This window comes from Symsagittifera roscoffensis, chromosome 4 (genome assembly GCF_963678635.1).
Source record: "Symsagittifera roscoffensis chromosome 4, txSymRosc1.1, whole genome shotgun sequence".
Taxonomy (NCBI): domain Eukaryota; kingdom Metazoa; phylum Xenacoelomorpha; order Acoela; family Convolutidae; genus Symsagittifera; species Symsagittifera roscoffensis.
The window spans coordinates 57526668-57540362 of record NC_087065.1 but is presented as its reverse complement, the minus strand read 5'-3'; the positions used below and the strand labels follow the sequence as shown (position 1 = coordinate 57540362).

The 13695-nt window shown below is 39.8% G+C and overlaps 1 protein-coding gene across 1 annotated transcript in view; it reads left to right on the top strand.

Moving 5' to 3' along the window:
- The first annotated feature begins 472 nt into the window (after window positions 1–472).
- Window positions 473–13695, top strand: part of LOC134844491 (uncharacterized) — a 53461-nt gene continuing 40238 nt past the window's right edge. The window contains exons 1-2 of the mRNA XM_063861195.1: window positions 473–739; window positions 1655–1888. Of these exons, the coding sequence (XP_063717265.1) occupies window positions 566–739; window positions 1655–1888 (408 nt within the window). The 5' untranslated portion in view covers window positions 473–565. The remainder of the gene's footprint in view (window positions 740–1654; window positions 1889–13695) is intronic.

Here is a 13695-nt window from a genome sequence, read left to right as displayed (position 1 = left end):
ACAGTTTGGCTTCGTAATGAAGTTTTTGCAGCGCAAAATGACAGGGAATAATGATCGCTTCATAAGATTCTAATTTTGGTTCTTCGCATAAGGTTTCGTTGAGTTTAAAATTTTCATCATCTGGTCATTAATTTGTAAAATCAGTGTCACTCAAGTTAGGGGTGGGTGTAGGTCCCTCTTTTGGTATACTTGGCACTATGTTCAATCATCCCATAAAATTGTCTCAAGATGCCTTAGGTTCCGATAAACCAGTCTCTGGTTTGGGCATTGATTGGACAAAATTTTCCACAAAAATTAAAATTTTCGAAACACGCCAGCAAGTTAGCGAAAACACATCATTATTACAGCTTAAGATAACTTTAATTTAACTCTTAATCTGTAATTTCTGACTAGTTAAATGGTTTTATCAATCATTTTTTCTACCGTGTGGCTTAGACGTATTCTCAAATTAACTTGACAAACTACATGTTGATGTGCTTTTCAGACTAAAATTAATTTTCTGCCTTTAGTCAACCATTTTTAGCATCACACATTGCTGTCGTTAGCGAGTTTTCAAAACAAAAAAATGAGCGCTGAACAAAAACCGAATGGCGTTTCTTATGAATTTTTATCTGATTTGCATTCCAAACTAGAGCAGTTTGACAATGCGATTGAATTGACACTGCTTGATGTCGTGAAGAATATTATTATCCCGGAAACTCTCCAGAACAAATCGAATTATGTGTCAACCTTGGATCAGGTAACTTTTTAAACTTTTTGCTTTGAGATTTGAAAATAGTCAAATAATCGACAACAGAGTTGTCAATAATCAATTGCTGAATGGAATCATTGACTCGACTATTCTCTAATCTATGACCCCACAGGGTCCTTGTCGGGTTTTAAAACTCATTTTTGATTTTATATTATTTTTGCATGAGGATCTGTTGATTTTTGTTCTGCTTTTGAGCCTTTTTTTGCTCTTGGACCAGTCCATGTTAAGTAACGGATATTGTGTGGTGGGAATTGTTGTATAATTAAGCGTTTAATTATTGCTTTGTAGGCAGGATTTCTTCTAGGCACCATAGAACGGATAGCAGGTGCGAGTAATGGGGAATAGGGCAGGGGCAAAGGCGAATTTAAATGGGGGGGCGCTGGGGTTTGGGGGCGGACGTTTTTTTCTCTCAGCGATTCGACCCTCTCACCAAGCAAATGGTCCCTCATTTGACATTATTTTATGACATCCAGTTAAGGCCGACCACCCCTAAAGTTGTTCTAAAGGCGCTTTGGGGCCAATATATGCTAATTGTGAAAGGGAGTGCGCGCCGAAAAACGCATTTTTTCGGTCAAATAATCTAAAAAGTGCCCAAAAGCGGCACAAAAATTTCCGGCAAAATAAAGTTTTTATACTGTTCTGCTGAGAATTTTTTCAAAATTCTCCAGGTGCGGAGAAAACTTTTTTAGTCTTTCAGAAGAGCTCGGAAAATCTGTATAACTTTTTAAAAATTTGACAAAATGTTCCAACATTTTAAACAAAAATCCTCACGCCTCGAGCAAATCCTATATCAATCGAAATGTGGTATCTTAGATCTTTGAAAAATCTGAAGTACTTGAATCTTTTTCTAGTCTACGAACCGGCTGGGGCTATTCAACAAGAAGAGAATTATTTTTTTTTCAGACATCCGACTTGGTGGGCGTGGCAAATGTCATAGTGATTGCTTCTGAAGACACTCCTGTCTTGGAAACCCTGAGCATCTTGAGGAGTTACGCGAGGGAGAAGATGCCGGCCATTCGATGCTACTTCTTCATCGAGGAGTTCTCGCTCTCTCAACACAAGAAGGGACCCAAGTTTGAAACTTCTTCCGATATTGAAAAGCATTTCAATCTGTTCCCAGCTGAAGGAGTTATACAAGTAAGTCATGTCGTTTTGACCGAGTGGCCGAGATCGAGCGCAAACTAAAAAAAATTTGTCGTCTTCATGCGCAAAATTTGTCCCTTCATCGCCTTTTTGTTTCAAGGTTCGGCTAACTTTTTTAAGAGAACGAGACACACTGTTTCAAATAGTGAAACACTGTTTCAAATAAGTCTCAAAAATACTAACTCCAAAAAAATTTTATATAGAATTTTTCTAAGATTGTTTTCAGTGTCTCAACGGGAAGCTATTCTCATTACAGAAGAACCAAATACACGAAACCCAATCGAAAGCTTAAGTCAACTATCGGCACCACAGCAGTCCAAAGTTAAAACAATTTTTTCCGTTTTTTTTATTTGCGAAAACTCATTTCTGACAAGCTACTATAATTTGAAGGAATTCGTTCTTTCAGCCGTAAGGCAGTCCTCCCTAAGATTAGATCGCATGCATGATTGAATACCCTTGCAAGCGAAACAAATGCGGGTTGCTGTCCAGGTAAAACGGCATAAGAAATTTTTCGATACAGAGGTGAAGCGGCACTTCGCAGACTCATAAAATTTTAGTGAACGTTTTTTGTTTGCAGACAACACCAATATAACTAGTGTAAACTGTTCCACTCAAACACTAAAGCTCTGACATTAAACCAATAGTGCAATGCGGTATTCTAGAGTACGGTTATACTAGTTATATAAATCTTTTGCCCTTTGGATGATAAAAAAAGAAATAATTTGGTTGATTTTCTTTTTAAAAAAATTTGAAAGCAGACGAAATGTATTCCTCGTTGAAAAGTTTCTAGCACTTCACAAGCTCCATGTATATGGAATTCTAAAATTCGTTTTGCAATCAGTCTCAGGGCTACATTCGAAAAGATTTTTAAATGAACTTTTCCAATTTGATGCGCCTTCGTATACAATACTAGAAGAGCAATTTTAGATTTGATGAAAGTACTTAGTCATAAAACAAAGTTGAACGAGCGGGGAACAAAGTTCTATAAATTACTTTGAGAACATTCACTTCTTCCCACGTTTTTCTCAAGCCAATGTTTAACGGATTGCTCACCAAGTGGGCGATCTATTCATATTGAGGAATGAAGATCTGACCAAATTATTTTTTGTTTTTGATTTGTCTTCTTACTAAACTGATAATTCAATATAACATTTCAGACGCGTATGTCTGCTGCCAAAATTTTTACATTTTAGATAGGGTTTTCAAATCGCTTTGTAATTGCCGCTTGGGCTCAGATAGGTGTGTACTGATTCCCAAGCCCCCATTCGATGATTTTGATGTTACGGGGCTCTAGGAAAAGACACACAGTTAGCAGAATTATTAACCGCTTAGTGAACAAGTTCAAGTTTGTGTAATGAAAACGGTTAAAGGTGCCTCCGACCAGCGAGTTTTCAATATTTTTTCAATAAAAGAAGTAGTTTTAAAACATTGTTACTCCGTTTTTTCTACTACAGTAAAACTAATGTCATTCAATTTGAACCACTTTTGTTCATTAGATGCAAAAAATGAATGAGAATTGTCGAGATGGTGCCACATACCCTTTTGTATGTATTTATTTTGGCATTTGCAAGATCTTTTTCTTCAGCTGTAGCATTTAGGCTTGAATAATTGTGTATCTGATTTTTTTATCCGTTGTATCTAAATTGAATTCAAACAAATTCAGGGCAGCACTTGGAAACCCTCATGGGTTCGTTAGCCGTCCGCTCTTTATTATTGATGTATTTAGCGTTAATTCATCTTATTAACAAAAACAAAAAAATTATCGAGAAATTATTTCTTCTTCTTCTTTATGCAAATAAAACGGCAAAAGGAGCTCTGAAACTTCAGGGTAAGGCGCTGAATATTCCGATTGCTCCTTAATGGGTTTCGAATTGTGTTTTAAGTAAAGTATAAAATATGTATTACCAATATCAAATGCAAGTGCTAAGGTTAGAGTAGAAAGAATATGACGAAGGTTATTTGGCATCAATTCAAATTGGAACTTTTATGAGTGCGGATGAATTGCCGCCCAAAATTATTTTGCGTATTGAAACTATCAAAGTATTTTTCGATCAGCGTTGACATCAGCTTTTAAATGTTGTACAAGCATACTCACTTGGCAATCCAAAGACTTCAGCATTGATGCCCGTACGCTGTCAGCTCTTTAAATATTGGTCTCAAATCGTCGCAGGCATATATTTTGCTCACTTTCTTCCTAAGTCGGAACAATAAGTCAGAAAAAGAATCAAAATTGCACGAATCAGGGCAGAGAAGTGAATGTTCTGACAGCACTTTAGGGAATCTGTAGTAGACTTTCAAAACAAATTCAAAAATTATTAATTTATTTTTTGTCAAATTGCGCGCACAAGAAAAACAAGCGGTAATTTTCTGATCTAAATAAAGATTTTTCAAACTAAAAAAATTGCATATTGCTCCGACCGTTTCAAAAATGGGGAGAAACTTTGTATTCGGATGTGTTTTAGTTTATCTTCTTTCATTGTTTTCCAAATACAGGCACAAAAAACAAATAATCAATGAAGGCTTCGAATGATACATGATATTGAAGCCCTTTCAGTCGTGATTTGAACTACTTTCAAAAATTTTCATACAATTTTTCCAGTGTCGGGAAAAACCGGTTTGAAATATTGATTATTCGTCTAATTTCGAGCCAGTAACGCAAGACAGCAGGTTATCGGTGCCGATTTTGAGCCGTTCACAGCAGTTTATTTATACTTAGTTTCGATTTTACTGATTGAAATTGTTTTGGAGTTTTTAACGCCCGTTTAGAATCGGGAAGCGTCGAGAAAAACCGGTGTGGAACTTCAGTCTAATTGCGAGCAATTGAAGCAAGCGAGTAGGCTTATTATAGAAAAACAAATAGTAAAATAAAGTAACTGTAAAAATTTCAGTAAAATTAATTTTTGAAAGTTTTCAGCGCAATCTTTTAAGCAAAAAATTTCAATAACTCGAAGTTTCTGCAAAAAAAATTAAAAATTTTTTGAGTTTTTCTAATGTTTTTAAGATAGTTTTTGTGTAAGACCGTTGTTCAATTTGCTTGGCTAATCGACTACGACTGTCAATTATATCTTTTTCTAGGTTTCCGTGAAACCTTTTCATAACACCAAGCACAAAACAACACTAATAAAAAACATGATAAACTTCATGTAATTTTTTTTTAAGAAAGGGGTCGGAACATTCTTTCCTACTATAACCAGCTGCCCCTATTTTTTTGTATTGCGCAGGTTATATTCGCCGCACTTTTTACGCGTAATAAAACTATAAATTGCACAGGATTTATTGGCCGCATTAATGGAGGATTTGTATAATTTCCCATATTTTTAGTTGGTATCAAAAACTTTTTTTTTCAAAACCGAGAGTTAAAGCATATTACACACCTCAAGAAAAATAGTTCCATCAAGTTTATCACAAGCTAGTACAAAAATCACTGACACTAAGTATCGATCTCGGCAAAATTTGTATCTTTATCAATTTTTTTATTTCATGAAAAGTAATCCAAAAAGCTCGAAGACATTCAAAACACTGCATTTGCCCTGAAACTGGCAGTTTTGCTATTATAGTTTTCGCAGATGCTTCAAAAGTAAATTGCAGGCAGTTTTAAACGCGGCTCAATTAAAATGGATGAAATTCCGGCTATTTCAACAATCAAATTTTTAAACTCCTTCTTTGTTTCAAAACCAATTTTTACTTGTACTTGTATTGATCACATAGCTGAATTGGAACCAAACAGGCAACAGATAAATTACTATTAAATCAGAGTTGACGTTTTCGAGAAACAAATATTTTTCAAAATAAATACGATTGTCATGCCACGCATATAACATATCATGTTTATACGTTGCACACATTGCTGCAGTTATTGCAGTGGCGCCAAGGTCGCCCACCAGTCTTGGTAAGTTATCTCACACGGTGCTAAATTTAAATTCATCTGTCTGTATATCGAAATACGATTCAGATCTACTCTTTTGTTATGTTAATTTAACAAGCTCAACTCTATATCCTCTTATACCCAATACACTTTGTAAACATAAAAATGATTCTATATGGGCTAAGTCTATTCTACTTCTATGTACACACTACGGTTGTATTTAACTAATTCAACTCTTCTATTTTCCAGAGTTTTATCAGTCCTTGAGTTCGGTGAATGTCATGGCGCAGCCAACAGTTCCTGTTTCGGATGACAGGACGGACCTCGCTGGCTCTCCTCCGTTTTGGACTTAACCATCTTTATCCCCGCCATACAGTTGGGACAGCTGGTTCGGACAGTTCAGCCCAGCGTTAGGAACAAAGGACAATTTCAATGTGTCTGATATCCTTGTTGAACCCGGTGCGGTGCACGATGATCCACCTCCAAGGCCAGAAACGAGGACAGACCCACAAACACAACCAGAGGCAGATGATCGCCTCCGCAGAGACGCTGCTGCAAAAAGACGCGTCGACGAAGCAAACGGAATGAACTGGTTTTTTCACGAAGCAGAGGCAAGAGCTCGATCAAGAGTAGTCTTTGCTCTTGGCAATAAGGCAGAAAGAAACTAGTACAAGCTTTCCCATACGCTGATCTCAACCTGCTTTCGTTTAGAGGATTTTTTCAAAACTGCTTTTACGTCTTCAAGGTTGAACTAAAGGTCAGCATGGAACATATCAAACTCTATAACTCCTGATACATGGAAGCTAACGAATCATTTCTGTCATTTTACTCGAGGTTGTCGGCCCAAGCGGCGTTCTGTAATTGGACTGAACAGGAGGAACGCAGGGTGGTAAGAGATCTATTTATAGGTCGTATTCGTGGCTCCGATGTACAGAGTACATTAATCGGGAAAATCCAGGCCATACTGGAACATTAAAGCTAGCGTTGGAACTAGAAAAGGGTGCATTTACGTCGATGGAATTCAGGAAAAAACTACCTCATAACAAGAACGCTCGATCTTATAGTTTACCTAAAATAAAACAAGAACCAGCTTTTTCAAAATAATCGCGTCGGGGTGGGTGTCAATCTTCTTCCCGCAAACAGAACGCCCCGGACCGAAAAAATCAAAACCATTCCAGGTCGTGTTATTTCTGTGGTAATACCTTTTCAACCGATCATCGGAAAAATTGCGCAGCACGAGATGTAGAGCGCCGGTCGTGTAAGAAAAAAGGACATTTTGCTTAAGTATGTAACTCTAAACGTCGAGTCAATCGTATGGAAGAGGAGGATGCATAGGCGAGCCTGAAAACAGAAATTGATAATAATGTGTTGGATCAAAATGACGACAGCGAACCCGAGTGTGGGATTCTCAGTATTCAGCCACAAAACAAACGGTCCATAGTCAAAATTTGCAGTTTAGAACTACTGAAAACCAACCGTGGAACACATATAACTTGAGCGTGATGTCACGCTCGGGTGCGAAATCATTCTACGCCACAGTAGACACGGGAAGCCCGGTTTCCTTCTTAACAAAAGGACTGCGGATGTTCTACTTTGGCAAAATCCTAGTTCACATTTCACCAGTGTTCAAAGTTTGCCTAACGAGGTTTCCTATATAGTTTCTAACAAAAACTCAATCAAGATTTTCGGTAGTTGGACAATCACTATCTCGTCTGGTGGGTGGAAAAATCATTACGCCACGTTCCTCGTTTCCGAGAACAAAACACATTGCTTGTTGGGGCTAGATTTGCAAAATACAGTCGGAATAGATACAATCCAATGGAATCCGCCCCAAGTGAAGAGTGCAGAATGTGGCGGAAATTCAACCTCCGATCTGATTAAATCGCATTTGGTCAAGACATTCCCACTTTGTCACTCAATTGGGCAGATCTAAGTCTCACCAAGTGCATACTATCTTCATGAACCCGTTGATTCATAGACAAGTTAAAGGTCGGAAAGTGCCAAACCACATTCAGGATCGCTTGTCTGAATAATTGAAGGCGCTGGTCTAGGATGGTCATATTACGAAGCTCGATAAAAGCCCTACAGATCATTTCATCAACCCCATTGTGATTACTGCAAAAAGATGAATCGATTAAACTTGCCATGGACGCTAAACCCCTCAATGGGCAAATCTGAAAAAATAAGTATCAGATGTCAAAAGTTCCGGTACTAATCAATTCAGCCGCCCAGATTATTACCAGTGATATCCCTGGTTCAGTGTGGTTTACTTCAGTCGATTTAAAATATGCGTTCAGCCAGATTAAACTTTCGAAAATGACGAGAAGTCATTGTAATTTCAAAATCGTTTGAGGGGAGTCAACAGGAACATACACATTCAACACTGGGTCTTACGGTTTAACGGACATGCCGTAGGAGTTTCAAAAAGCGATGGGTTGTACGCTGCAAGAAATTCCGGGGACTAAATGCTATTTCGATAATATCCTCTTGGTATCTAAGGGGACGTTGTCACAACATAATGAAATTAGCCATAAAGTTCTCTCTCGCTTGGACGAAGAAATTTTTGCGTTGAAGTTGTCTAAGTGTCAATTTGCGGTGGAAAAGCTCGAAAGGCTGAGATTTGATATCTACTCAAGAAGTTACTCTCCAAAATTTTCCAAGATCGAAGCAGTCAAGAATCTGGAGGCTCCTAGAACTCATCAGCTTCTACGGTACTTCATGGGCACGCTCAGCGACTTCCAGAAGTTTATGCCTGGTTTGCATAATCTTACGTGTGAATTTCGTGAATCACTAAAGCTTTGCAATAAAAATAAATTCGTCTGGAATGAGTCTCAGGAGGCTGCATTTTGGAAAATTCTGGATCTCATTGCAGAAATTACAGACTTGTTCTACTACGACCCGACAAAAAAGACGCTTGTGAAGTGTGACGCTAGCCACAGATGCTTAGGAGCTTGTCTGGAGCAAGAGACAGATGCAGTCTTGTTGGTACCTATTTCGTTTTTTAAATTCAGCCTCGCGCTTTTTTAATTCAGCGAAACTCAAATATAGTACGAAAGAACTTGAACTACTAGCAGAGGTCTGGGCTTGTGAACAATTTCGCACTTATCTACTAGGCAATAAATTCGAGATAATAACAGATCATAAAGCCACAATTTCGGCCCTAAAAGAACAGAGGAAATAAAGCATACCAATCACGCTTAACACGTTGGGCGGATAAGCTATTACCGTTCGACTACGACTTCAGGCAAGTACCTGGTGCATTTCGTGGTTTGGCTGATTATCTTTCCCGAAACCCTACGTTTGATGCCCCTCCTACTTCAGTTTATGATGAGTTGTTTGTCATAAAAACTATTGAAAACTTCACTCAAGCGTGTAATTCAATAAAGGCGGGCGCTGCAATGCCACCCGGCCCAATCGATTGCACATTCCTTTCTAATATATCGGTGGAGGGTTCTAACTCAGCTAGTTGGTCATATGGCAACGATAACTTCGGTGATAAATCGCGTGAGGGCGGATATTCAAATCCGTCTAGTTTTGACCAATGAGATTCAATCTTATGTCTTGCGCAAACGCCGGTAGGGGGCAATAACTTTTTATCGCTTTCCCACAAAGGTTTCTGCGGTTGTTGACCGCGTGAGGACGTCATTTGCTTAACAAGTAATCTCGGCCAATCAGAGCATACTCTGGTTTCGCGCAATTTGCCACCACTTGAGTGTTGTCTGTTGACGGAAAATACTGACCAATCACGTTCACATTCGCGAGTAAGTTATTTGTCGCACGAGGGATGCACAAACTTGACGGATATTCTAAGCCATTCAGAAAAAAGACGTATAGAAGGCATCAAATCGCTAGAACGCGACCGGTCATAAGATTCCGCGTTCAACCAATCAGAATTAAGATTGAAATTTGTGTCCAGTCAAGGCCGAATCAAGTCATTCTCAAATCAGTTTTGCTCTATTGTTTTCTTAAATTCATTTTGCCAATCCCCCTCCGATGTAAATTCTCCTATCAACGCTTCGCCTTACTCGATAAAACAGCAGTTCGAGAGAATCTTTTAGACTTCGTCGAAAACTTTGATGCGGGCCTCAGTCACGAGACGCCCAACACCCCGGCTCCTACCATCGTCGAGATGGCTCCGATCAACCCAATGCGTTCTCTTCCACTGCTCAGGTTCAACCGCTTCCAGTCTCCAGAAGTTAAGATAGGAGGACTCGTCAATGATCTCCCAGGACACCACTACAGTCAATTGCGAGTTTCATCAAAAAGTGTCAGCGAAGGCGAATTTCCAACCGGGCTCCTCAGCTGTACGCTACAGAGGGAGTTCGTTCCATCAAAAGGAAGCCGTTCATCCCACAGGATAAGAAGGAAATCGTGGGCCAACCCAGCCAGTTCGATGTCGGGTTACTGGCGTAGCTAACCGATTAAGACGAGTTTGTCGAGCCGATGAAGAGGGCAATCATAGAAAAAGATGTTCAAAACAACCCTTCTCAAAACAGGGCCTGTACATTGCTCAGTTTTTACCAGTAGCTTCGGTGGTGGATAATTGCATCCTCATTGACAATAAATTGGCAAAAACATTCAAGCTCCAGTCGGCATTTTTGACATGACTACACCGATCCCACTCCGGGCAACAAGCCATGATAGAGTACATCTGGTGGCCCTACATGAATCAAGAGATCGTTGAAAAATGTCAGATGTGTATGGAATGTACGAAGTTTGGTAAGAACATGAAATCGTCTCACAAATTTAATACTTCGCTACCGCTCTCATCCCCCTTCGCTCCTAATGAGGAATTACAGTTAGATTTTGCTGGATCACAGGACGAAAAAGGAAAAAAAGTTTTCATCTTGGTGGCAGTAGACCGGTACTCAAAGTTCCCGTCCGTTCTAAAAACTAAAAATACCGGTTCCAAAAAAGTAGTCATATTTCTGGAAGCATATATACGTATCCACGGCATACCAAAATATATAAGCACAGACCATGGCTCCGGTTTTAAAAAAACTATGCTTAAGGATTTTTGCAAAAATTTGGGAATCGAACAATTGTTCTGTCCAGTCGGGGACCACCGTGGCTGTGGGTTAGTGGAACGGACTATCCAGACGATAAAACGTAAATTGGGTACAGAGGCATTTAGCCCTCATTATAAAGGTCTCAATCATGTCTTATACACGATCTTGGATGACCTAAGGAAATCCAAGCACGCAACTTTTAAGAAATCTCCTTTTGAAGTACATTTTGCTCGAAGACCCAATACGGAACTTTCTTTGGCCAGGGATAAGATTCTTGCTAGTGCTTCAGATCAGAGTACTCTAGCTCGGAGCCTCTTGAACCCGAAAGACCGACACAGCCGGGAATATAGCCTGGACAAGGTGAAAGTGGCGAAACATGGTTCACTCAGTCCAGACGTGGCCCCGCGCTTCAAGAAAGTTGTTCGGGGTCAGAAGATAGCTGACACCAAACAATATAAAGCCCCTGAAGATCTCGAACTCGCTGCTAATCGGTGGAGCCTGCTGAAACGCAATATTAACGTAGAGACTGGGCCTAAATTGATGCCAGTCGCGTAAAAGACCTACCGGTACAAGTAATTTAAAGTATTTGTTGTTGCATAGTCCTGGCAGTGTAAAAATTGACAGAAAGTCCGGAAAACCACGTAAGAAACCGGCAAAATTCAAGGTCATTCGGTTCACGAGCAACACGTATATTACGAACAAGAGAAAAGTTTTCCGCAAGATTCACATAGCTCTAAAACGCAATTTTAGTCACCGTGAGGTTTTTGGCTAAAAGGTCAGCAGGCGCCCCCATTCGGGGAGTCAGAGCCGGACAAACTTTGCCTCCACGAAAGATCGCGCCAAGAGGCCAGATTACTACGCGTACGCAAAGATGGCCAATTTCGATAGTGCCAGCCTCTCACAAACGGTCGGCAGATCCACCAGCGGTCCTCTTGTCGGACTCGGATACCCAAGAAGTAATATCACGAACACAATCACCGAGGAAGTCTCCTCGGTCTATGTCTACGCTTCAGCGGACTCCGAGGGTCAATTCAGCGTCTTTTCAGGGGCCATCAAGTTCAACCTCAAACGCCTTTAACCCTATTGTACCCGTCTTTGACTTCGGATTCGCCCATGGGAGGCTTCAACCCGTCGAACAGCTCGGTGGCCACTTTGTCTGCTACCGACACGAACTTCAACTCTCCGATCTCGGTACGCCATTCCGGTGGTCCCAGACACCCCAGCGGAGACTTCAACTCAAGTTACGTCAGAAGTCGCAAAACCAGGTTTTGCTCCTTCAGGGAGCCCTAGCCACTCCGAATCACAAAAGTCAGCGGTGCAGGCGATGTTGAGTCAAACATTTCTTCTTCTTCGAGTGCCAGGGCGTCAGGTCGAAACAGAAACGCCCCAGCTCGCTAAGGAAGCCCAGTTCGCCACTTCGTCAAAGTAGTGGAAGAATCCGCTGCCTCTTCTCCATGCCCGGTCAAAATGAAACAGTTCCCCGGTCACCCCGAAGCGTCGCTTTATTCAAAGAAACGCCGAAGATTTTGTTCAATCTAGTTGGTCGCCAAATAAACAATCTCCGAAAGGGATTGTCTTCAAAGATTAATCAATGATAGTGCAAAACTTTCTTCAAACTTTCTTCAAACTTTCTTCAAACTTTCTTCAAACTTTGTCTTGTTGTTGTAGCTCCTAAATGTTAAAATTTTTCTCAAGCTTTTTGTTTCCCACCCAGGTGGTGTTAATTATCTTAGAATAAAAAATCGTTCATAAAACTTTTTTTTGTGCCCTCGTGTATGTCATGCCACGAATTTAACATATCATTTATACGTTGCACATATTGCTGCAGTTATTGCAGTGGCGCCAAGGTCGCCCACCAGTCGTGCTAAGTTATCTCACACGGACACGATGCTTAACTTAAATTCATCTGTCTGTATATCGATTTACGATTCAGACCTACTATTTTGTTACGGTAGTTTAATAAGCTCAACTCTATATCTTCCTATACCCGATACACTTTGTAAACATAAGTTAATTATGTTTGGGCTAAGTCTATTCTACTTCTATATAATACTACGGTTGTATTTAACTAATTAAAATCTTCTATTTTACCGAGTTTTATCAGTCCCTGAGTTCGGTAAACGTCAACGATGTTTGTCTGTTCAACTATCTGATGCAGAACTTTGATTTGAAAATTAACAAATTTAGTAAATTATTGTTTGGAGTTTTTAGTAAACACTGCCCAAAATGAAACAGAGGCGAAAAAACGCTTGGAAAAAAATTATAGCAAAAACTAATGTCAAAAACTAGATAACGAAAAAAATTTTGCTCAAAATTTGGAGAGTTTTTCTGAGCAAAGAAAATTGTAATAAATACAAAGTTAAGCGTCTGAAAATTGAAACAAATTCTCACAAAAAAAAAACATTTTAGGAGTTACGTGAAAATTGACTTCAATTCTAGAAAATTTCACGCTGGTTTAACCGAGTTTTCAAAACTCAAAGCTGACGACTTTACCTGATTGTTCGGAAAAATACATGGGTCAAAATTTGCGGCAACTAACCCAAAGCATACCTTAACGAATAACCCATTTCCATTCATTTTTATCCGACTTCTGAAAATGAAATGCCTTATATTGTGAGTGAACTCATTTGATAATGACGGCGTTTCTAATCAAATGACAAAAATTGTGCACCGTCAGTTTTTTTCTAGAGCAACTGCTTTTTGTGAACATAGTAGAAAAAAAATTCGCAAGGTCTCTTGAGGTGGCCAAGGGGTCCCGGAAGGAGAGAGCCTTTTTGCGGTGGGACCAACAACCAGAGGACTACGAAGACTCCGGTTGCAAACTCTCTGGATCGGGAGCGACGACCCGACCTCTGCTACCAGCAGACCAACGCCAAACTCTTCTCACCGGGCGCCCATGCGTGGGACCCTCGGCCGGGTTTTTGTTA